This window comes from Lithobates pipiens, unplaced genomic scaffold (genome assembly GCF_037356315.1).
Source record: "Lithobates pipiens isolate NorthernLeopardFrog02 unplaced genomic scaffold, aLitPip1_a1.2 Scaffold_10, whole genome shotgun sequence".
Taxonomy (NCBI): domain Eukaryota; kingdom Metazoa; phylum Chordata; class Amphibia; order Anura; family Ranidae; genus Lithobates; species Lithobates pipiens.
In genome coordinates this window covers 63,768,226-63,794,822 of record NW_027507686.1, presented here as the reverse complement: position 1 = coordinate 63,794,822, position 26,597 = coordinate 63,768,226, and the positions used below count along the sequence as shown (strand labels likewise).

At 46.8% G+C, this 26,597-nt stretch overlaps 1 protein-coding gene across 1 annotated transcript in view; it reads left to right on the top strand.

Annotated features, from left to right (window-relative positions):
- LOC143931432 (zinc finger translocation-associated protein-like) overlaps positions 1 to 26,597 on the top strand; it is a 68,068-nt gene that overhangs the window by 26,321 nt on the left and 15,150 nt on the right. The window contains exon 2 of the mRNA XM_077455756.1: positions 18,238 to 18,663. Within this exon, the coding sequence (XP_077311882.1) occupies positions 18,238 to 18,663 (426 nt within the window). The remainder of the gene's footprint in view (positions 1 to 18,237; positions 18,664 to 26,597) is intronic.

Below are 26,597 nucleotides of genomic sequence, written 5' to 3'. Positions count from 1 at the left end.
TACTTTATTTTAAATAACAAATAAACAATAAACCAATAAAATTCTGTATGAATATAAAAAACTTCATTTATCAAAAAACACTATCTAGGCATTGGTCTGTGCAGGCATTTTGTAAACTTCTATAACAAATAACCCAACTGGCACTGCGGTCCCTCTCCAAGTGTAATATTAGGTCTCAAGCCGACAAGCAGGCTCAGAGACAAACACTGTCCGCAGTGCCCCCATAACACTTTCCGTCTACCTTAGTTGTCCGGAAACCACCATCAGGAGCCATCCAGCGATAGTTCCTGAACTTTACTTTCTTTTTTTTTTTTTTTTTACAATAGGTTTTATTAAGCAAAAGTCACATTGTAGTTACAGAGTCTACAAATACATGTAAAGGGAGCCTGAGTTAGCAGGAGAACAGACTCAAAAACAAAGAAAAAAAAAAAAAAAAGTTACAGGCCATAATATGCTGAGCACTTATCTGTAACAACAAATAATACACATTAAAAGCGACACAAATATTAAACAACGTGCCCAAATAGGGCCCTAAAGACCCTTCAAAGAATAACAGAAACATCACATCCTCATGTCAAGGGGAAGAGAAGAAGTGTGCTGATGTCAGAGAAAATAAAAAAACCTATAGAAAATAGAAAGAAAAGGAAACAGGATGGGTTTGCAGAGCTTCAAAGATCATGTAACACAACCCCGCCGGGCCAGCCCGAGCCAGACCCCATCACGCCGCTCAGCCAAATGCTTGGGGGGGAGGGGAGTTCAGCCACTAGTCAAACTCTCGAAAGCCGCGGAAAATTTGAACTGAATCCAGGGGGACCATGTAGTGTGGAATCGGTCGGCTGAGTCCTTGGCTGTAGCCAACATCTCTTCCATAGCGAAGATATGGTTGACCGCGTGTACCCATTCTCGGATAGTAGGAGTGGTCGCAAGTTTCCAGTATTTAGGAACCAGAGATTTAGCAGCAATCAGCAAGTATTTTGTCAGAGATTTGTTATATTTGCCCAAAGAAACGTTAGATATGTGCAGGAGACAACAACCCGGGGTGAGTGCAATTTTAGTTTCTGTTATGTGAAGTATTAGGCCTCGGACCCGACTCCAATAATCTACTATTCGGGAACAGCTCCACCAAATATGCAACATGTCTCCTTTCGCCTCCCCACACCTCCAGCACAGGTCAGACGACGCCGGATACCAATGTTTCACCTTAACCGGTGTAGCGTACCACTGAGAGAGTAGTTTGTATGAATTTTCTTGTAGCCTAGAGCTGACTGTACATTTATGTGCTAAGATACATGCATTCCGCCATTGGGTATCAGTGAAAGAGGTTTGAAGCAACCTCTCCCAACTCTCCCGGAACCTGGAGGTCTCAGTGTGGTCCAGCTGCTGGAGACATGTGTACATAAACGAGGTCGTTTTCTCAATCGGATCACCCTGGAGGCAAACTGACTCAAAAGGTAAGAGCTCTCTGAGGACAGCCTGTCTTCTTTCGGACGCCAGCAAATAATGGCAAGCCTGTCGGTAGTTCCAGAACGACAGTGTCCCTGAGGGCGAAACGTCCCCCAATTCCTCAAATGAGAGAACCCTCCCCTGCCGAGTCAAGTGTGTGGCCAGGAGAGGAGTGTTTGCGTCTAACAGAAATCTACTTGAGTCTATCCCGGGGGGGAAATCCGGATTATGTAAAAGAGGTGTAAGAGGACCCGGAGAGGATGTGAACTTGTGTCCTGCGACAAGCTTATGGAAAACCCTCAGAGTGGCTCCAATAAGGGGGTGTTGTATCAATTCCGCAGGACATTTGTCCCGCGGTATCCAGGGGGTGAAACGCAGGGGTGTCCTAGACACATTCTCTTCCACCTTTACCCAATCCTTTCGTGTAGCATGACAGTTCCAGTCTATAATTCTAGCTAGGTGCGTAGCATAGTAATAGAGCTTAAAATTCGGGAATCCCACGCCACCCTCCGATTTGGGTTTCATCAGTAAACGAAGACTGATGCGTGGGCGTTTGTGAGCCCATAGAAACTTCCATAGGATGGTTTGCAGCTGTTTAAAAAAGGAAGCTGGGATTGAAATGGGTAAAGTATGGAAGAGATATAGCAAACGTGGTAACGTGATCATCTTGATTATGGCTGCCCTGCCAAACCAAGAGAAAAAGCCTAGGGACCATCTACCTAAGTCCACGTCTATCTGTCGCAGCATAGGCCTGAAGTTATGTGTGTAAATAAGGTGCAACTGGGGGGAGAGTCTAATGCCTAGGTATTTTAGAGCGTCTGTAACCCACTGAAAAGAATTATTTGCTTGCGCCTGCGTCAGTGCCTCTGGCCCCAGCGTCAAATTCATCGCCTCCGACTTGCTGTAGTTAATCTTAAGATGGGAGATGTAGCCATAGATGGTAAAGGCCTGCAATAGGTTAGGAATGGTAGTGTGTGGGCAAGTCAGAAAAAACAATAAATCGTCCGCGTAAGCGGCAAGTTTGAAACTTCTGTGTCCAATATGGAATCCAGTAGTTGAAGGGGAATTGTTAACTGTGCGGATAAATGGTTCCAGGGAAAGGATAAACAGTAAGGGGGATAATGGGCAACCCTGTCTCGTCCCATTATGAATCATCACCGGTTCAGACAAGGTTCCGTTGATTTTTAAGCGAGCTGTCGGGTTTTGGTACAGGGAGGAAATCCAAGAGAGCATGCCCGGGCGTAAGCCTATATGTCTACAAGTCGCGAACAGATAGTCCCAGGCCACCCTATCGAAGGCTTTCTCTGCGTCCGTAGACAGGAGAAAGCCCTCCAAACCAGCCCTGTGGCAATGGTGAATCATGTTCAGTGCTTTGGTCACGTTATCTCTGGATTCCCTCCCCGGCATGAAGCCAGCCTGTTCGGGACCAATTAATTGGGGAAGAAAAAGACGTAGCCGGTTCGCAATTATCTTTGACATAATTTTTAAGTCCAAATTCAACAGTGAGATCGGGCGATAGCTAGAGCATTCAGAGGGGTCTTTACCTAATTTTGGAATGACTGTTATATGCGCGCTTAGAAACGAAGCAGGGAGATGGTGCGGATTTCTGAGGAAATTAAACGTTTTCAGGAGCGGATTTTCTAGCAGGGCCGAAAACACTTTGTAGTAGTGCGCAGTAAGCCCATCGGGACCAGGGCTCTTCCCCGGTTTAAGGCCTTTGATAGTGGCTAACAGCTCAGCGGACGTGATGGGGCCCTCCAGGGATTCTGCGTCCTCCGAGGTCAATGTGGGCATGCCGCTCTGCTCTAGATATTCTCGTATAATTTGGCTCCTGTCCCCATGCAACGTGCCCGGTTTGTGTTGTGGGGGTGTATTATAGAGCTTAGTGTAATATTGGCGGAAGCTTTCGGCAATTTTATCCGTACGATTTGTCAGACTACCATCTCCCATCTTAACTGCTAAAATGTTATTGCTCAGAGAGGCCTCCTTCAGGGCCCTAGCCAAGAGTTTCCCTCCCTTGTCTCCATGCTCATAATAGACTTTCTTTTTAAGAAACAGGGTACGTTTACTCTTGAGCTCCAGGACGCTGCTCAGCTCTAGTCTAGCCTGAATCAACTCCTGGGCCTTCAAGGCGTCCAGGGATCGTTTGTGTTGGGTTTCAAGCTGCGCAACCCTGGAGGTCAGTGCCCTAACCTGCAGCTCTGCCGCTCTCTTCCGGGCCGCCCCAGCTCTAATAAATACTCCCCGCATCACACACTTGTGCGCCTCCCAGATGGTTAGGGGGGACAGTTCCTCTGTCTCATTATCTAGAAAGTAGTTACGTAAAGCTTCCGTCAAAGAAGGGAGCAGGTCAACGTCCGTCAACAAGGAGGGGTTCAACCTCCACATGCAAGATTTAGGTCGCAAGTCAGGGCGTGTCAAAGTGAGTGAGATAGGAGCGTGGTCAGAAATGGTCTGGAGGCCTATATGAGCTTCTCGTAAGTCCAACAAATCCCTCTGTGTGATGAAGGTGTAGTCAATGCGAGTGTATTTGTCATGGGGTGCCGAGTAGCACGTGTAGTCCCTGTCCGACGGGTGAAGCGTTCGCCACGCGTCGGTCAGGGTCAAGGACTGTAAAAGACGCTTGATCCGTTTCAATATGCGGTAAGTCAGGCAAGATCTGCCATCGGATGTATCCTGCAGGGGATTGAGAGGAATATTAAAATCCCCTCCCAGGATAACGCATCCCGAGGCGAAACTTTTTAGCTCATCAATAACTTGCTTGCAAAACGTAACATGCCCTCTGTTAGGGAAGTAAACATTCGCTAAAGTTAGAGGGGTATTACCCCAGGAGCCTTTCAAAAATAAAAATCTGCCCTCCGGGTCTGCCAACTGATGGGTAACTACAAAACCTGCGCTCCGATGAAGGAGTATCGCCACCCCCTTCGTTTTGGCTATAGGATTCGTGGAATGATAAACCTGTGGGAAGTTTTTGTTGGACAATTTAGGAATTTGGTCTCCCCGGAAATGTGTCTCCTGCAAATACACAAACAAGGGCCTTACCCTGTGCAGCTCTCTGAGTACGGAAGTACGTTTTTCTGGCAGGTTGAGGCCGTGAACATTGTGTGAGATCAGGGTAGGGCTACGGCCCAGCGAGGAGTATGCCATGTCGAAAGTAACAGGACGCTCTTCTGAAGGCCCACTCTGCAAAACAAAGAAGAGAAGGAAAGAGGAGGGGAAGGGAGGAGGGGAGGAAGAAGAGGAAAGAACGGGATAAAGAAGAAACAGACTAGAGATAAGAAAGAAACAGGAGTGAGAACACAAGAGGATATGAGGTATGCACCACTTATAGGGTATAACAAAATAACAGTATCTGCCTGCAGTCACCTGTACTGCAAGCTGTTAGGAGAGCAAAAGGTGGCGCTGGTGCCACCACCGTCAGCACAGCTCCACCCTTTTTGTGGGGACCGTGGGAGGAACTTCGCCGAAGGTGAAGGTGTGTAGCAGGTTATGCAAAAAACAGGTATATATATATATATATATACAAAAAAAAAAAAAGGAGCAAATGGACTAACACACCCAACAAAAAAGCAAAAAAAAAAAAAAAAAAAAATGAAAAACAAACGTATCAAAAACAAGAGTCGCCATAAGGGAGACCCGCAGGCCTAAAAGAAACGAAAAGTCAAAGCACACATATATTCCCTGGCCAGGGATTAACAACCGGACTAAGGCCTAACTAAAGTTAGGTAAGAGGGGGGAGGAGGCCGTGTACAGTCCCAAAATATCCCCAGGGTGTAAATCCAATAGCTGAAGTAACATACATAGAGGCACCCAATGGCAGACCCCCACCCCCAAGAGTCCCGTAGCACATAAAAATTAAGCATAGTCCGCAATGGCCCGCTATGGAACTAAAAGGAGAGGAACAAAAACAACCAAAAAACAATGCCAAAGGTGTCTGCTGTCCAAAAGGATTACCAACAGTCTTCAAGCGTTGTCACGATGTCTGGATTGGCGGTCGGAATGCGATGGGTGGCCCCCCAGGTCCGGGCCCTGTTTCCCGCTCCTGCTCTTCTTCTGCGGCGGTTTCGCTGGTGAGGAGTGAGGCGAGCCGCTGGGGCTGTCATCCACCGGAGGGGGATTAAACTCGGCGTACCAATCAGGCAGAACCATACAGGGGATGTTCAAACTAGCACAGAAATCCGGGAGCTCTGCCGGTAGGCGCAACATCAGTTGTTTCCCATGGAAGGTCGCCTGCAGAGCGAAGGGGAAGCGCCACTTGTAAACCACCCCCCTTTCACGTAGCACCTCTAGCAAAGGGCGCAGGGCCCTTCTGTTTTGCAAAGTAATTGGGGATAAGTCCTGGTAAAGCGCAAGCTCGCAGTCATTAAACATGATCCTGTCATTCTTTCTAGCTTGGAGTAGAATTTCTTCCTTCAAGGGGAAACTCTGAAGGCAGCATATTATATCCCTGGGCGGTGCGGTGTCCGATGGCTTTGCTCTCAGGGCCCTGTGTGCTCTGACAAAGTCAATAGGGGTGTCAGCCGGATTTTCCAACAAATTGTTGAATATGGAGAGCAAGGCAGAAGGGAGTTGATCAGGACCCACCGACTCAGGGACCCCCCTCACCCTAATATTGCACCGTCTCCCCCTATTGTCAAGATCTTCCAAATGACGGTTTATGGAGATCAAGTGAGCAGTGTGTGCAACTGCCGTGGCTTCCAGCCTGTGCACAACTTTATCCCTCTTATGTTCGGATCTTTCCAGGGAGGACATTTTTTCAGTTAGGGACAGGAGATCAGCTTTCAAGTCCGTGATCGCGGAAAAGAGGGTGTTTTTTATATCTGAGGCGATAGAAGTCATGTCCCCTAGCGTGAGAGGGTGGTCAGGGTTCCTCGTCCTGCTTACCAGGTCCTCCGTCGTACACTGGGAGCCATCGCTCAGGTCCTCCTCGTCACCTCGTGCCAGCGCCATCTTGCGCGGCGTGTCTCGTCCAGAGCGGGCCTGAGACTGGAAGATGTCTTGTATGCTGCGGGGCTGAGATGATGTGGACCGGCGGCGAGAACGGGAGCCAGAGTGTAGGCGAGCCGGTTTACTCATCCTGCGGCGTGCGTATGGCCAGGGAAACAGCGAAAAGGCCGCGGGTCTCCAGGAGCTCCTCTAACAAGCAGCCATTCCTTCCGCGCGCCAAGCCACGCCCCCCGAACTTTACTTTCTATATCTCCTTCCCCTGCACAGACCAACACCCGCCACAGCATGAGGGATTAACCTACTTATTCCCGAATGCCCCTCCACACCCGAAGCGCTCTTTCTATGCCGTCCTGCAGGCCCAGAGTCCATAGGTCAATGCCCACATCATTCAGGTGTACTCCATCCGCTCGCAGGTACCTCCAGGTCTTGAATTCAAGCTCCAAGTGCCGGATGGCCAGGCCTCCGTTCCTGACCATAAAGTTGCTAACCGCCCTGTTCACCTTCTTCCTGGCCCTATTAACACCCGCCACAGACCTGGCCAACCGCCATGTCGTGCGGGCCACCATGTCTGACCATACCATGACCGTGTCAGGAAAATCAGTCATCAACCGCCCCACATCCTCCTTAATGTCTCTGGTAAGGTCAACCATGGATCGCGACCCCAGATCATTACCCCCAGCATGAATGATCAAAACATCCGGGGGTCTATCCCGTAACGCAAAGCGGTGCACCTCCGAAACCAACCTCCCCCATAACATACCGGGGAAGCCAAACCACTTAATGCAGACGTCCCGCCTAGGAAAACCCAGCTGCCTGCCCCCTCTCCTAGCATCACCCCTCCGTGCCCCCCAGCACACGTAGGAATGGCCCATTATCCAGACCAATCCCTTCGCTGAATCTGAAAATAGAAGAAAAACAGAGAACCATGCATGACAAACCACACCGACACCAAACCAGGTAAACCTAACCCCCTTATCATATGTACCTGCCAACTCACCCAACATACCCCAACCACAGCGCAGACCCCATGCAAACATCAAACTAGCACATTCGCCCGCAGACTGTCGTCCCAGCGTTCCCCGTTATAAAATGATTATGTTCTTTTTTTTTTTTGCATAGCAACAGCACTCCAACATACCAAGGAAGGAGAAATCCCCCGATCAACACACGTGCAGCCACCCACCTTGGACCCGTTCAACTCCCCTCCAGAGACTCTCCCAAAGCTAAGTTCCACAGCCCTTCGGGACAAGGCATGCCATGCAGATCTGCAGCTGGCGCCAACTCCCGGAACCTCTCCCACTGAAACCGGGAAAGCGCATCCGCCACCACATTCTCCACGCCCGGTATGTGCACAGCATGAATGAAAACGTTCAGTTGAAGACAACGCAACACCAAATGCCGCAACAACCGCACAACCGGCGGCGATGACGCAGAATTACGGTTGAGAACCTGCACCACCCCCAAGTTGTCCACGTGAAAATGCACCTTCAGGTCCTTAAATGTTGCACCCCACAGCTCCACCGCCAGAACCACCGGGAACAGTTCCAACAAAACCAAATTCTTGGTGTATCCCGCCGATACCCAAGATGGGGGCCACGGGCCCGCACACCAGCTGCCCCGAAAAAATGCTCCAAAACCCGAAGCACCCGCGGCATCAGTGAAGAGCTCCAGGTCAAAATTGCTGACCGGACCCGACATCCACATAGCCCTGCCATTAAAAGACTCCAGAAAGGTATCCCACACCTTCAAGTCTTCCTTGTGCGACCGCACCAAACGCACAAAATGCGCAGGAGACCGAACACCAGCAGTACTAGCCGCTAACCTACGGCTAAAAATACGCCCCATCGGCAGAATTCGGCAAGCAAAATTGAGCTTGCCCAGAACCGATTGCAAGACCCGCAACTGAACCTTCCGCACACCCAACAACCCAGCAATCTCCCTTCTCAAGTCCACCAGCTTACCCTCCGGCAACCGGCATTCCATGGCCTCGGAATCAAGCTCAATGCCCAAAAACGTGATGACCGTGCGAGGTCCCTCCGTTTTGTCCGGAGCCAACGGAATGCCAAACCTGCCTGCGACCTGTTGTAGCGTCGCCAACAAAATCGCACAGAGCTTAGAACCCGCCGGCCCTATACACAAAAATGAATAATGGAATTCACTCCGGACACATCTCGCACTACCCATTCCACGAAGGAACTGAATTGTTCGAACAGCGCGCACGAAATCGAACAACCCATCGGCAAACATTGGTCAACGTAAAAACCGTCAGCCCAATGGCACCCCAACAAGCGGAAACTCTCCGGATGAACCGGTAACAACCGAAAGGCCGACTCCACGTCCGCCTTGGCCAACAGCGCCCCCTTTCCGTACTTCCGCACCCAGCGTACCGCCGCATCAAACGACGTATACGACACCGAACACTCATCCTGCTCAATCGCATCGTTAACCGACCCGCCCCTGGGAAAGGACAGGTGATGTATGAGCCTAAACTTATTAGGCTCCTTCTTGGGCACCACACCCAATGGAGACACAACCAAGTCCGACCAAGGGGGGGCAGAGAAGGGGCCACTCATCCTACCCAGTGCAACTTCCTTCTGTAGCTTCTCCGAAACCACCTCCGGATGTTGCAGCGCTGACTTCAGGTTGGGTGCCAACGGGGGAACGACCACCAGCGAACACGGAATCCGAAAGCCCTGAGTAAAACCCAATTCCAAAACCTGAGCCGCCGCCCTGTCCGGATACCTACCGAGAAACGGCCGCATCCTGTCCACCATCACCGGAGTCCTCCCTCTTGTTGTTAACCTCTCCAGGGCGGCCTTTTCCTTGCTTAAAGCATCTGGACGCCGGGTGTGATCCGCCGCAGCCGGAACACTCGTGTTTGAACCTGCAGCTGCTCCCAAACTTACACACCCCCGAATTGTATTGCCAACACACCCCTTTTTTATTTCCGGCCGACTGTCCAGGGGACGAAGGACCGCCGCCCCCCCCCCTGAAAAAACTGCCCCGGGGCCCTCGCCGACGTCATCAATCGCATCCACAAGCTGATGTCCTTGTGGTCCCATCGTAGCGCCGGTCTCACCGCTCTCCGCTGCCTGAACTGTTCGTCATAACGAAGCCAAGCCGTGCCACCATAAACCCGATAGGCCTCCCCTATCGCATCCTGATAACAGAAAAGCGCCGAACAATGTTCGGGTTGCTTTTCCCCTATGACGCTCGCCATAATAGCGAATGCCTGCAGCCAATTTGAAAACGTTCGCGGTATCAACCTATACCTACGCTTTTCTTCATCTTCCTTCTTGGAGTCGTCCGGCTTCACCCTATCCAGGTTAAACTTCTCCAGCGGAAGAAGGGAGAATATCTCCACATACTCACCCTTCCACAACTTCTCCCGTACCTCCTGCTTAAGATGGGCCCCTAACGGCCCTTCAAAACACACGTAGACCTCGCAGCTGGCCGCGTCCGCCAACCGCGTGATGTCCTGCCGACCCGGTTTGTCGGCCGCAACCGCCACCTCCTCTCCAACTGGGGGCGCCACCGCCGCGCTCACCGTGCTCCCACCAGGCGGAGATTCCACCACCGGCGGGGCCACCGCAGCGCCTGCCACGACCGCCCCCACGGATGCCGGCACCCACGCTGCCGCCGGCCCAGCTACAGCCCTCTCACCCTGCTCAAACCTGGCCACCAATTCCTTTAACCCTGCCAAAAACCCCAGCAAGCCCGCAGAGGTACCCCCAGACCCCCCTGCAACAACACCCGCAGCCTCACCACACACACTTCCCCCACCCCCCGCAGTACCCGAAACACACACACCGTCCATACGTAGCGGGGACTTACCAGGCTGCACAGGCGACGCCCCATCAGCCGAATGTCTGTGTTCCACCACCGATCTCCTCCCGAAAGCAGGGGCCGGCTCGTCCGCCCCCACCGAATCATCCACGTCCCGCAGCTCCCGCTCATCCTCCTCTGACGATGACGGCCCACCAGACAGCTCGGGCCTGGATGCCGCTGCAGCCGTGGACATGCGACTCCTCCTGCGCGCTGCGTGCCCCCCCACCGACTTGTGGACGGCCTTTCCGGATCTGGCGCCTGGAGCCACGGACCGGACAGCCTCCGCTCTGTCATCTGCTGGTCCCATCCGACCTCTGGCCACGCTTGGAGCATCCCCTGCCGCCGAGACAGCAAGCCCAGGGACCCCAGCTCTCTCACCGCCGACTCCTTCTCCCACCGCTGCTGCATCCGTCCTGGGGGCGGGGCCCGCACTCCGTGACTCACCCCGCCGTCTGTGTTTGGCCGCCATCTCTTCCGCACCTCGCCTCCCCCGCGTGGCCGCCCCCGCCATCCTGGGATCACACTGAGGGGAACCCGCACACTCAGCCGCCTGCCGCTTGGCCGGGGGCGCCGAAGCCCGTGCCGCTGCACCGCCGCCCGCCCTGCCCCCCCCCTCCCGGGCCGGAGAAAAGCGCTCAGGCGGCCGCGATCGTCGGGTCCTGGTACCGCTCCTCACCTCCCCGCCGGGCTGCTCCACAGGCCGCTGTAATATTCCCTCCAGAGTGTCCTGCAGCCATCCATCCCCCCGCTCCGCCGCCTGTGCCAGCAAACGAGCCATGAGCAGCTCCACCGACGCCATGCTGAACGTTTCCCCTGACCTTCTGTTGAACTCCCATGATGCACCGGGAGTATAAGTAAACTCAGCCCCAGCCCGTCCCCCTCGGCACCTAATTCCCTCCTCTAGCCTTTCCATTCCTAACTGTTAACCCAGTCATGCCCGCCCTTCGCCTATTCCTTTCTGTCCTTTTGCTGCGGGCTCCCTGGACTTTTTTTTTTTTTTTTTTCCCTCGGCATTTCACACTGGGGTGGCATGAGAGGCACTTTTCAGGCGCTATTTTAAACGCTAAGGCCGCGTACACACGTGGGGACTGTTCGCCCAACTTTGTTCGTCAAACAGTTTGAGCGGACAGTCCGCTCAAAATTAGCATGGACGGACTTGGCCACACACGACGAACGAACAGTCCGCTGAAACTTGCGCGATGACGTGAACGGCACGTACGACGGGACTAGAAATACGACGTCCTATACACTGCAATGCAACCTTCGCCGTGTAAATCCTTTCTGAGCATGCGCGGAACTTAGTTTGACGAACAAGCCTACACACGGGCGGACTGTCCGCTCAAACCAAGTTTGAAATTTACGGAATTTCCGAAAAACTTTGTTCGTCAGACTGTCCACTGAAACTGTCCGCTGAAGCCCACACACGAGCGGACTGTCCGCCGAAACATTGTTCAGCGGACAAAGTTGGGCGAACAGTCCCCGCGTGTGTACGCGGCCTAAGATGCCTGAAAAGTGCCCCAGTGTGAAAGGGGTCTATGGCTGGGTTCACACCGTCCCCGCATCAGTCTCAGAGCAAGGGTCTGGTGCATCCTGGTTCACTCTTTTCAGGCCCAAATTTTGAGCTGAATTCAGACCTGAAACGGACCAAAAGACGCTCAGTTTTTCTGCAAAACGCACTGGACCTGCTGCGGAGATATGTGAACCGGCTCTCTATGGAGCAAAATCCCTGCATCCAATTCGCAGTGGTGTGAACGCACTACTTACAACTTGCAGGTGCTGAGATGGGTTAGAATGTCAGCCCCCCCCATGCATAAGCATGTGTTTTATTTATAATTGCAAATTATTTATTGATAACTGCAGTTTGGTACAGATTTATTGACGATGCATTCGCTATATGGGTGAGTGACCTCAGATCACTATCAATGTTTAATACATATTTGAACTACTTAATTCCTGGTCTGAAATTTTTATGTATCCATGGGCAAAATTGCAATACCATTCTTGGACACATTAACTATACAGAATGGGTATATTATCGGTGATATACAGGCGGTCCCCTAGTTACAAACATCTGACTTACAAACTGAGGGAGACAACAGGAAGTGAGAGGAAATCTACTCCTGGGAAGGGAAATTCATTCCTGTAAGAGTTATTATGGGAAAAAGGTCCCTCCACTAATGCTTTATCACCAAGGCTTGTTTCCACCACAACCCAAAATGTTCAAAATACAATTGTCATTGGGATAGAAAGTGGGGTGAAATCTTCTGAACAGGGGCACAGACAGCAAAACAAATGTTACAGGGATGGTAACCCTTCCCTGTGCTATCCAAAAAGCTTAAAAATAGTTTTCTTGGCTGGAGCTACACTTAAAAAAAAATGTACCTGTTCTGACGTAAACACAGATTCAACTTAAGAACAAACCTACAGGTCCTATTTGTATCCTGGGAACCGCCTGTAGAAGGCCCACTGATCATAACCAATAGTTACACTTCTCCAGTTTCCATTCCCCTGGAATTTTCAAATCTATTCCTCTGAGCCAATTTAAACGTGTAACTAGAATTGCCAGTAATCCCGATTACAGATTGGATGAAATGGAGGGCAGGCTCCAACAGCGTTTATAGCCTTGAGACATGCTTCGTAAAGAATGTATTGAAGAGGGATTCCACCTGCAAAAAAAAATATTTAAAAGCCAGCAGCTATAAATACAACAGCTGCTGACTTTTAATAGACACTCACCTGTCCCGGGGTCCAGCGATGTCGGCAGCCGAGATCGATCACTCGGGTCTCGGCTGCTGCCGCCGCCATTCTGGGTGAGGGAATCGGGAAGTGAAGCGTTGCGGCTTCACTTCCCGGTTCCCTACTGCGCACGCGCAAGTCATGCAGCGCACTAGGAGTGGTCCGCGCTGTCTCTGGGACCCATGTGTGTCCCAGCAGACAGAACGCCGGGACAGGAAATGGCATAGACTCCCGTAGGAGTCTATGCCTGGAAGTGGGTGCAAATACCTGTCTTAGACAGGTATCTGCACCCCCCTCCCCCCTGAAAGGTGCCAAATGTGACACCGGAGGGGGGGAGGGTTCAGATGAGAGGAAGTTCCACTTTAGGATGGAACCCCGCTTTAATTTACAATCCAATGAGCACAAAATCACAGGCCGGAGAATGCCATTTAATTTCCTGATTTCACCCGTATGCTAAGAGTATATAATATGATTAAAAAAAAACATTGGCCTGATCTGAATAGTAATTGCCCTACGGTTCCAGAATTTTATCTTTCTCCCTCGCTATCATATCGTCGAGGGAGAGCGATTCATGATGGACTTTAAAAATCGGATCAACATTGTACACTTATTCCCCATATTACTTTCTTGGGTCCACGGAATAAAGGCTCATTTCCTTGCCTTAGTTGTATTCAATGTACTATTGGTATTAACGGTAAGAGTTTCTCTCACCCACAAAAGGAGTTGACATATTCTTATGTAGTGTACATTATCAAATGTCCATTTTGGGATTTTGTATGTAGAAGAAACTATACAGACGGTCAAGGACCGTATTGCTAGACACAAATACTCCATTAGGGATAAATACGACATTTCATTGAAAAAAGGCCATACGGTATCACAACTAAGACATATGGCGATAGATGGTATACCCAGGAATAGACAGGGAGGAAATGGGGAACTGGAGCGGAGAAATTGAGAGGTTAACTGGATTCATCAGTTGCAAACCCTACATCCTGAAGGATTCATATTTTTTTTGGCATGTTTTTATTAATAATTTGGTGTGTATATATTGTATGTAAATATTAGTATATATATGTATATGTATGTGTGTGTGTGTGTGTGTGTGTATATGTATGTATGTGTGTATATATATATATATATATATATATATAATATTACACAAAATTAGGAGATTAATATTCAATGATTCCGATTTAATATATTGATAATAACATATACAGTGCCTTGCGAAAGTATTCGGCCCCCTCAAACTTTTCAACCTTTTGCCACATTTCAGGCTTCAAACATAAAGATATAAAATTTAATTTTTTTGTGAAGAATCACCAAGTGGGACACAATTGTGAAGTGAAACGAAATCTATGGGATATTTTAAACTTTTTTAGCAAATAAAAAACTATATTCTATAGTATCTCACAAAAGTGAATACACCCCTCACATTATTGTAAATATTTTATTATATCTCGTCATGACAACACTGAGGAAATTACACTTTTCTACAATGTAAAGTAGTGAGTGTACAGCTTGTATAACTGTAAACTTACTGTCCCCTCAAAATAACTCAACACACAGCCATTAATGTCTAAACCCCTGGCAACAAAAGTGAGTACACCCCTAAGTGAAAATGTCCAAATTGGGCCAAAAAGGGTCAATATTTTGTGCGGCCACCATTATTTTCCAACAATGCCTTAACCTTCTTGGGCATGAAGTTCACTAGAGCTTCACAGGTTGCCACTGGGGTCCTCTTCCACTCCTCTGACATCATGGAGCTGGTGGATGTTAGAGACCTTGCACTCCCCCACCTTCCGTTTAAGGATGCCCCACAGATAATCAATAGGGATTAAGTCTGGAGACATACTTGGCCAGTCCATCACCTTTACCCTCAACATCTTTAACAAGGCAGTGGTCATCTTGGAGGTGTGTTTGTAGAGCTGGGTGATTTTATATATATAAAAAAAACATGCGAAAAAATCTCACGGAGTAGACCGAAGCCAAGGCCTTGCCTAAAAACTCCTGCCCGCAGCACCTCGGGACCGGTGCGGTGGTGAAAAAAAATCGAAAAAAATTGATTTGACCTCTCAACTCCATTCAAGATTTAAATTGATTTTTTTTTTTCCCCCTGACCCTATGTGTTTTGGGGTGGTTATGTTGGAGTACTGCAGCCCAGTCTCTGAAGGGAGGGGATCATGCTATGCTTCAGTATCTCACAGTACATGTTGCCATTCATGGTTCCCTCAATGAACTGTACCTCCCCAGTGCCAGCAGCACCCGTGCAGCTCCAGACCATGACACTCCCACCACCATGCTTGGTTGCCGACACAACGCTTGATATCATTTGAACCAAATAATTTACATTTATTTTGGTTTCATCGGATCACAGGACATGGTTCCAGTAATCCATGTCCTTAGTCTGCTTGTCTTTGGCAAACTGCAGGCTTTCTTGTGGATCATCTGGATCAGGCTTCCTTCTGGAATGACAGCCATGCAGACCAATTTGATGCAATGTGTGGCATATGGTCTGAGCACTGACATGCTGACCTCACCATCCCTTCAAACGCTGCAGCAATGCTGGCAGCACTCATATGTCTATTTCCCAAAGACAACCTCTGGCTATAACTCTGAGCACTTCTTCGGTCGACCATGGCGAGGCCTGTTCTGTGTGGAACCTGCCCTGTTAAACCGCTGTATGGTCTTGGCCATCGTGCTGCAGCTCAGTTTCAGGGTCTTGGCAATCGTCTTATAGTTTAGGCCATCCTAATGTAGAGCGACAATTCTTTTACACTGTTATACAAGCTGTACACTCACTACTTTATCTTGTAGCAAAGTGCAATTTTTGCAGCGTTGTCACATGAGATGATATAATAAAATCTTTACAAAAATGTGAGGGGTGTACTCACTTTTGTAAGATACTGTATATGCAATACACCAGGACCTGTTGGCTTATGGAGGACAGAAGAGCCTAATGAGCCGGCATGAGCTGTAACAGTTGAATGCCCAGAAGTGATCTGAGGTCAGTAGTGTGGAATATATTTTGAGGTTGAAGAGGATAGTTGTGTCCCATTATAAATATATTTATATTTATTTTTATCGTTTTTAAGAAGCTTTTAATAAAAGATGGCATGGCTCATATTTTTTTGCTGCCCTATGGCAGTTTGATTATATTGGGAGAAGTACAGACTGTGGACAGTAAGGCTTCACTCACACCGCATTTATTGGCATATAACCCGCACTCCAATTTAAAGAGGGAAGTATAAGAAAAAAAATTTTCACAGCCCCCCTTTACATTATACAGTATACAGCTCCCTGCACAATACACAGCCCCCCATCCAGTATACAGCTCTCTGCACAGTTCACAGCCCCCTGCACAGTTCACAGCCCCCCATCCAGTATACAGCCCCCCTCCCCTTTCACTCCCAGGAGACCCCCAGTCTCCTGGGATAGCAGTGCCAGCATCACTGCCAGCCCCTTCTACACTTCTCCTGTTGTGTCACTCATTGTAAAACAAAGCCTCCATATACCTCATTAGCGCCATTTGTTTTTCACTGTCCTGGTCACATGACTGCTCTCCTCGGATGTTACATAGATGGTCATGTGACTGCTCTCATCCACCAATCTAAAGCTACACTCGGCGGAGGAGGAGGAGAGCAGCAAGGAAAAATGGATCTATTGAGAGATTTAGAAGCTTCATTTTACAATGACCGACACAGGAGGAGCAGTGCAGGAGAAGGGGTTGGCAAGTGATTTTTCTCAACTTTGACTATGCAGGCAGCGCTGTCCCAGGGCCAGGAGAGGCGGGGGTGGCTGGCTGGCCTGACACCCCCCCCCCCCCCAAATGGGTGGCTCCTTGGGCGGACCGCCCAATCCCTGCCCCCTGTTGGTAAAACATGTTATCAGTGTATAACACGCAGGCACTGTTTACCCTCTGTTTTCAGGGGGGAAAAGTGAGTTTTATACGCCAATAAATACTCTATGTAACCAGCAAGGTTTGAGCAAGCGTGTGAACAACTGTGGGCAGGAAGCCCCATTCAGTGCAATGGAAGGCTGACCGCACCCACTGCCACTCGCATTTTATCGACATACAGTGATTCATTATGGATAATCAACCCTGGATGCAGACAAGGCTGTTTCTTAAGATGCTGTACTTCTTTGTTCTTTAGGATTGGGGCTTGTTCACATAACCCTAAACCCAACTCCATCCAAATCAATTTGGTTTTGTATACATTAAAAACCTGTTACAACCTCCGCTTGATTTGTATTTCTTTCTAGTGTCCCTGCTGGATACGATTTCTTCTCAGTGCCTGTTACGGTGGCATTAAGGAAGTTATAGGGAATCTCAGTAATCCTCCTTTTTTTTTCTTTTTTTTCTTTTTTAGACTGTAGAAGGGTAGAAAGATTTTGATTACCGTCTTCCTGTCCTGGTGACATTTGTGTTCATTTTTTTTCTGATTTCCCAGGAACATGACATGATAAATATTCCATATGGGGATACAGCAATAATAAAACTGATGGAAGTGCTTACCATTCCCCACTATATCCAAAACAAAATAATGGCTGTAGTTGGCCTTTAAAGTGTTTGTTAACCCCAAAATAAATATATACAGATCCTGGTCCCTTAAAGCAAAAAAAAAATAGTACAATTGTCACGGCCAGTCCCTCTTCCGGCCGGTCACGTGATTTGCAGCCACTTTACAACTATAAGACCGAGCTTCTGAGGACACGAGAGGCCACGTGATCTTCCTGGCTGACGTCAGAGGGAGATCTCGTCTCTTCCCTCAGAAGACATCCATCAGAGCTTTAAAGGAACAACCGCGAGTCATGTGACCGGCCTGAAGACAGCTCAAATTAGGTTTTTAGAAAGCTCGTTTTTGAAAACGACTTGCATAGTGTGCTATGCCAGCCTCTAATAGAGGGGCTGGCATAGTCTTGTATAAATAGGTTAAGAAACCCTTTAAATAAAGTGTGGACTTCTCTGATGGATGGAATGGTTATATGGTAAAGGAGTGTTCTTTGCATTGCATATTGGCAGGGTATGTGCTTCAGTTAATACAAGGCATATGGCATTTGGATGTGAAGCAAAAGAAGAAATTAAAATTATTTTCTAAATGTTATGTTTTATAACTAATGATTTTCATTCCTCTTTAGTCTTCAATGGGGCACAACCACTTAATTTTTTTTTTCTCCATGTTTTAAAATACTTGGTGACATTGAACATTCATTTTGTGAAATGGAAGATCGTCTACAGTTAATTCTCCCGATTTTTGTTTCCCCCCCTTGTCATTGTAGATCCCGGAGTAACTCCATTACAAATTCCTGAATGTGATTCTGTGGAGGACGAGGAGCAGGAACCTAGCTGGGCTGGAGCATTGTCAGAAGGGAAAGGTGCTTCTTGGGAATTTGCTTTTGGCAGAATGCAAGGAAGTGCTCCAAAGGACCCACGCAAGTACCAGCATGACCGTTGGAAACTAGAATTCCTAATGGATTACACCCCAAGCAAGGATGGCTTGATCTGTATGGTATGTGGAGTGACCTTAATAAACCCAAAAATAAGCACTGTGAAGATGCACATCCAGCAGAAACATCCGGATACCATTTACTTGAGTGATCAAGAGAAGGCAGTAGTGATTGAAGAGTGGGAGCAAAGACTGAGTGCTAGCAAGAAAGGATCAGGTCACCAAACCGGAGATGATGAAATCTGTATAGAAATAAAAGGTGAGAGAGAGTGCGTGTATAGAGGTACATTATCATTTACTATGTCCCATTCCAGTGAACATATTGTAGCCTTTTTTTTTTTTTGTTCTATTCCTGCAAGATTGCACATAGCACATTTTGTAAAGCCCCTATTTGTTTTCTGTGGCTTTTCCAGAAGATTTCCCGGCTGCGGTGCAGGACACTATATTCTCTGACATCGGTTTTAGCGCCTTTTGGCTGCCCAGCCCAGAGATGAGAGCAAGAACACAGGGAGGAATATGTAGGGAAAGAGAGACAGCCTGTTCTATTGCATGCTTCCAGGTGCTGGCAAATAATTGAATTGTTTTCTACAGAGAACTTCCTTTGTGAGAATTTATTACTTTCGTTTAGATGGTGGCACCGCCCTCATCACCTTCCTCTAATTAAAAGTAAGAAACTGGCATATGAATAATGGAAAAAGGTAACACAGATCGGCACGTATGCATTAAAAACAAAAGGTTGCACTTAAATTCTAACCTAAATACTCCTAAATAGATAAATATTGAGATCATAAATGTAATATCATGATCTAGTGTATAGCATATATAAACTCCAATAGTGACAACAAAAGTGACAAAACTTTCTTGAAGTAATAAAAATGGTTGATAATCAATAATGAAATAACGTCCAAAGAAGATTATCCAAAAAGAAGACAATCAAAAAATGTCCAGTAAATAGTGCAGTGTTTAGTGACAGTTCGGAATATAGTGACATCCACAGTAGAAGTGACTTTACTTGGTGAATCCCGCCACCATATGAATTGTGCGCTTACCAGCTCCCAGATAATTAGAGCCTGTAGCTATTGCCCCGCCAGGGGCTTTTCCTCAAGGATTTCTGGAACCGATCCGATTGTCCTGTCTATGGAGGCTCTCCTGGTCAGGACTGTAATCCCACGGATCTTCCGTTACCAACCATTAGTGTTACACAAATCTGTGATATATTGTGGCTCAGAGAAAAGGAAACAAAAAAAATGGCCATAGGTGGAATCCGCTGGGTATTTAATGTAAAACTGAACGCCCTAGGCGTATAAAAACAAGATATAAAAAACTTCAAATAGGTAAAAATATTGAGGCCGGCTGGCTGCAGTACACAAGCCTGTGCTAAACAACGGGACGTAGCACGCGGTGACATCAGTACGTTGCTCCTCCCCATACATGCACAATTTGTTTTTACCTAGGTGATCTGAGTGGTCAAAACCAGGTAACCCCCCCCCCCACCCAAATAAAATAAAAAAATCATGCCCCCTTTTGTGTGAATTTCTGCATTAATCCAGTAACTGGTAAAGTCAAAGTACCAGATGCTGTTTTTTTTTTTTCAGATGTAATTGCAATTTTGGTCAATGCAAAATCCAAATATTCATGCTGGCTATTTTGTATCGTTTCATTTTAAGAAGGTAATTGTACATTGCTTAAAGTGATTGCAGAGCTATAGGTCTGACTCAGTAGGCAGTACATCAGACCTCTGCATAGAGAGCAAGGATCCTTTTCTACAGTATGTTGGCATAGGACAGGCTTTTTTAAACCGCTTTGTGTGAAAGGGACATCTACACTGATAGGGGACTGATTATCACTGTCCAGATTATTAATGCAGTCCCAAAAGTGCCTACCAGTGTTGCCAATGAGTGCCTCCTCATCAGTGTTGCCTATCAGTGCGACCTCATCAGCACACATCAGGGAAGGAGAATAATTACCTGTTTGCAAAATTTTAAAACCAACTATGAAAGTTTTTTATTTATTTCTTCAAACTTTTTTTTTTTTATTTCGCAAAAAATAAAAATCCAGTGGTGGAATACCACCAAACAAGCTCTGTTTGTGTGGAAAAAAAATATACAAATGTAATTGGGGTACAGTGCTGCATTACGCACAATTGTCATTAAAAGTGTGACAGCGCTGAAAATTGGCCTGGGCAGGAAGGGAGTAAAAGTGGCCAGTAGGTGATTAAAGAGCTGGCAATATATTACGCTCTTGGTTTTGTTTATTACCACTTTAAATTTTAGGTTCAGTTGGGCTGTAACCACTTGCCGACCATAATAAGTGTATGTGTGTGTATATGTGTGTGTATATGTGTGTGTGTGTGTGTGTGTGTGTATATACAAGTGTTTGCCCCCTTCCTCATTTCCTGTTCCTTTGCATGTTTGTCACACTTAAGTGTTTCGGAACATCAAACCAATTTAAACAATAGTCAAGGACAACACAAGTAAACACAAAATGCAATTTGTAAATGAAGGTGTTTATTATTAAAGGTGAAAAAAATCCAAACCATCATGGCCCTGTGTGAAAAAGTGATTGCCCCCTAAACCTAATAACTGGCTGGGCCACCCTTAGCAGCAACAACTGCAACCAAGCGTTTGCGATAACGTGCAATGAGGCTTTTACAGCGTCCTGGAGGAATTTTGGCCCACTCATCTTTGCAGAATTGTCCTAATTCAGTTACATTAGAGGGTTTTCGAGCATGAACGGCCATTTTAAGGTCATACCACAACATCTCAATAGGATTCAGGTCAGGACTTTGGCTAGGCCACTCCAAAGTCTTCATTTTGTTTTTCTTCAGCCATTCGGTGGTGGACTTGCTGGTGTGTTTAGGATCATTGTCCTGCTGCAGAACCCAAGTTCGTTTCAGCTTGAGTACATGAACAGATGGTCGGACATTCTCCTTCAGGATCTCTTGGTAGACAGCAGAATTCATAGTTCCTTTTATCACGGCAAGTCTTCCAGGTCCTGAAGCAGCAAAACGGTCCCAGACCATCACACTACCACCACCATATTTTAATGTTGGTATAATGTTCTTTTTATGAAATGCAGTGTTCCTTCTACGCCAGATATACTTGGACACACACCTTCCAAAGAGTTCCACTTTTGTCTCATCGGTCCACAGAATGTTGTCCCAAAAGTCTTGGGGATCATCAAGATGTGTTGTGGAGAAATTGAGACGAGCTTTGATGTTCTTTTTGCTCAGCAGTGGTTTTCTCCTTGGAACTCTGCCATGCAGGCCATTTTTGCCCAGTCTTTTCCTGATGGTGGAGGCATGAATGCTGACCTTAACTGAGGAAAGTGAGGCCTGCAGTTCCTTGGACGTTGTTGTGGGGTCTTTTGTGACCTCTTGGATGAGTCGTCGCTGCGCTCTTGGGGTAATTTTGGTCGGCCGGCCACTCCTGGGAAGGTTCACCACTGTTCCATGTCTTCGCCATTTGTGGATAATGGCTCTCACTGTGGTTCGCTGGATTCCCAAAGCTTTGGAAATGGCTTTATAACCCTTTCCAGACTGATAGATCTCAATTACTTTCTTTCTCAATTGTTCCTGAATTTCTTTGGGTCTCGGCATGATGTGTAGCTTTTAAGGATCTTCTGGTGGACCTATTTAAGTGATGCCTTGATTGTGAACAGGTGTGGCAATAATCAGGCCTGGGTGTGGCTAGAGAAATTGAACTCAGGTGTGGACAACCACAGTTAGGCTAGGTTCACATTGCTGCGATGCGGGAACGCCGCGAATCCGCGGCGTTTTCCCGCATCGCATACCTCCCGCCGGCAGTTCACACTGCCCTATGCGGACGGCTGGGGGTGTCAATGTTATGTTAATGACACCCCCAGATCCGTCGGCATATCGCAGTGCGATCTGCCGACTCGCACAGGAATCGGATCGCATGGTGTGAACCCCCATGCGATCCGATTCCGTTGCGGACCCAAAAAAGGGTCCCGTGCGAGTTTGCTGCGGGACCGCTGCGAGTTCAGCCATACTATCTGTATGGCTGAACTCGCAGCGCTACGGAGATCGGATGTGATTTGCTGTGCGAATCACATCCGGTTCTCCCCCCGCAGCGGTGTGAACCCAGCCTTATAGTATGTTTTAACAAGGGGGGCAATCACTTTTTCACACAGGGCCATGATGGTTTGGATTTTTTTTCACCTTTAATAATAAACACCTTCATTTACAAATTGCATTTTGTGTTTACTTGTGTTGTCCTTGACTATTGTTTAAATTGGTTTGATGTTCCGAAACACTTAAGTGTGACAAACATGCAAAGGAACAGGAAATGAGGAAGGGGCAAACACTTTTTCACACCACTGTATATATATATATATATATATAATCTCTCATAAATCGGTACCGTTTTTTACTGAAACCGGTTGGATTGGCTCATAAGCCACTGGAAGGGTTTCTGAAGCAGGGGGAGTGGATATCCGACGGTGCGGCTGGCTGCTCCCATAGACCCTGCCTTGGAGGGACCGGAGCAGCATCATGAATTCACTTCTGCTCCAGGCTGGAAGAATTTTTTTAATTTTTATTTTTTTATCTTTTAAAGGTAAAGAAGAGATTTGGGGTCTTTTTTGAGATCTCTCCATAAAGAAGGCCGATCATCCTTATTTCTATTATAGCAGATGTTTACATTCCTTGTAATAGTAATAAAAGAGGTTTAAAAAAATAAATAAAGGGACAATGTAAACATAAAAAGTTAAATAATAATCCTAAAAAAAAATAAAAAAAAAAATGTAAAGCTCCCCCATCCCTCTGTGCTCGCGTGCAAAACGAATGCATATGCAAGTCACGCACGCATATGAAAATAGTATTCTAACTACATATGTGAGGTATCACCGTGAACGTTGGAGCAGGAGCAATAATTCTCCATTTTTTAAAGCATAACATTTTCTGTATCTATTAACTCAGCATAACACCATCTCTCAGGTTATACAAAAAAATTGGGGTAACTATTGTGTCTTTTTTTTTTTTTTAAGTTTTTAATTTTTTCAAATAAATAGCGTTTGCAAAACCGCAGAACAAATACTGTATAACATAAAAAAAATTGCAGTGATCGCCATTTTATTCCCTAGGGTTTCTGCTTAAAAAATAAAAATAAAAAATTTGTTTTGAGGGTTATAAGTACTGTAGTTTTCTAGCAAAAAATGCTGTTTTACTTGTAAACAAAAAGTGGTTAAAGCAGTCTGAGACCATGTAGATTTTGTACCATTGTGGTTTAGGGAAAATTCTTAGAGCTAGTAGTTTCAGATAAAGGCCGTGTTCACACCGGGCTGAAATACTGTAAACATGTGTAGGGCTGTGTTTACCTGGATGTGAATGCACAAGTGTTCCATGCAGGCAATACTAGTAATGTGGCCGCGTTGGTGGTAAAGCTCGGCTAGTTTTAGCAGTGCTTTAGTGACATTTTAGTGGCAGTTAAAGGGTTAAACGTGCCTGAAAAAAAACGCGTTTCAGGCTCTTCAGCAGTGGTGCCCATTCGTTTCAATGGGCAGGGGCGGGGGAGGAGCGGTGTATACACCGCTTCAAAGATGCTGCTTTCAGGACTTTTCTAATGTTCTGCAAGAGCACCGATCCAGTGTGAAAGCACTCAGGCTCTCATACTGGAGCTGCAGGGGAGGCATTTTTCAGGCACTTTACAGGTGCTATTTTTAGCCCTTTAGTACCCGAAAAATGCCTCCAGTGTGAAAGGGGTCTTAGATCAAAGGAATAACCTTCTGTCTGTAAATGAGGTCAGTTTAACCGCTTACAGACTAAACTTTTTTCTTTATTTTAAAGATGATACAGTGTAGCAGTCAAAAGCAGATGACAGTGGTTATAATAATAAAACAGACCTTAAATGTTATATCAGCAGTGTTGAATATTGATTCCTCTGGTTGTGCACTCTGTAGAATACATGCAAGTGTGAAACTGTGTGACGGATCTGTCCGTGCGCTAAACCGGAGAGGCTTCCAGACTGTTACCTTAAAGCGGAGGGCCGTTTAGAAAAAAAAAAGTAGCTGCTGACTTAATAAGCCCACTTACCTGTCCAGGGCGCCCACGATGTCGGCCGCCCGAGGCCGACCCATCCCTCGGTCTCGGGTCCCGGTGCCGCCATTCCTTCTAAGACCCCTTTCACACTGGGGCGTTTTTCAGGCGTTTTTCAAGCGCTTTAGCGTTAAAAAAAGCGCCTGTAAAGCGCTTGAAAGAAGCCTCATCTGCAGTCCCAATGTGAAATGTCAGCGCCCGAAAAACGCTCGTAAAGCGCCGCTTAAACTAGCAGCGCTTTACCAGCATTTTTTGAGCGTTAATGGGCCGCTTTTAACCCCTGCTAGTGGCCAAATAAAGGGTTAAAAGCGCCCACAAAACGCTGCTGCCAATAGCGTTTTTCGGGCGTTTTACAAGCGCTTCCCATTGATTTCAATGGGAAGGGGCGTTTTAGGAGCGTTATATTCACCGCTCCAAAAGCACTGCAAAGAAGCTGCTTGCAGGACTTTTTTTTGACGCTCTGCCAGCGCAGCACCTTGGTGTGAAAGCACTCGGGCTTTTACATTGGGATTGCAGTTGCAGCTTCTTTCAGGCGCTTTTTTTAACGCTAAAGCGCCTGAAAAACGCCCCAGTGTGAAAGGGATCTTGGTGTGAAAGCACTTGGGCTTTTACATTGGGATTGCAGTTGCAGCTTCTTTCAGGCGCTTTTTTTTTAACGCTAAAGCGCATGAAAAACGCCTGAAAAACGCCCCAGTGTGAAAGGGGTCTAAGGGAAACAGGCAGTGGAGCCTTACGGCTTCACTGCCCGTTTCCTACTGCGCATGCGCGAGTCACGCAGCGCTTTGTGAATGGGACGCGCTGTGTTCTGGAACACAGCGCGACCCATTACCCAGAAAACAACGCGACGAGCAGAGAAGACCAGAAGATCTCCGCGGAGGAGGAAGATTAGGATTATGTGCCTAGCAACAGGCATTTCTGGTAAGTAAAAAAAAAAATTTTTTTTGGATTTTTTTTTTTTTTTTGTAATTTTTAATATTTTTTTTTTTTTTTCAGGGTGGCCCTCCACTTTAACCCTTTCATGACTAAGCCTGTTTCTGACATTTGGTGTTTACAAGTTAAAATCCGTATTTTTTGCAAGAAAATGACTTAGAACCCCCAAACATTTTATATATATATATATATATATATATATATATATATATATATATATATTATAATATAATTTATTTAGCAGATAATCTAGAGAATAAAATGGCGATTTGTTGCAATATTTTATGTCACATGGTATTTGTGCAGCGGTGTTTTAAATGCAACTTTTTGGGAAAAGGGACACGTTCATGAATTTTAAAAAACAAAACAGTAAAGTTAGCCCAATTTTTTGTATAATGTGAAAGATGATGTTATGCAGAGTAAATAGATACCAAACATGTCACACAAACTACAGTACCTAAAAATTTCCATAGGCAACGCTTTAAATTTATTTTTTTACGGTTACCAGGTTAGAGTTACAGAGGAGGTCTAGTGCTAGAGTGACAATCGCGGCGATGTCGCACGTGTGTAATTTGAACACCGTTGGTACCCGTGCGGGCACAACTTCCGTATGCGTTTTCTTTGCTGAGCAAGCTCACGGGGGGCGCTTTTAAAAAAAAAATCGTATTTTATTCAATTTTATATAATTAAATTGTGTTTTCAAAAACAAAATTTTTTTGATCATTTTTATTGCTGTCACAAGGAATGTAAACATCCTTTGTGACAGGTACTCTTTATGGAGGGAATGGGGGGTCTAAAAGACCTCCAATCCCTCCTTTCCACTTCAAAGTATTCAGATCGCTGAAAACGGCGATTCTGAACACTATTTCTTTTTAAAACCGGCGCCATTGGCAGCTGAGTAAACCGGAAGTGTTGTTGTGACGTCACTTCCGTGTTTACACTCCGGAGCCTGGAACGAAGCTGTTTCCGGCTTCGCTCCAGTTTGTCTCTAGGCACCGGAAGTGGCGCATCTCAGAACTCCCGGTGGAGGCCCGGTAAGAGCGGCAGGAGGGGGGATGTCCCCTCCCACTCCTCCTGTATAACAGCCGATCGGCTTTTATTCGCATCGGTTGTTATACCTGGAAAGCCCATCGGCGGCTGTAAAAAAAACAAAAAAAACGGTACTGGGATGATGCCTGTGCGAGTACGCACATCTGCATACGCTCGGC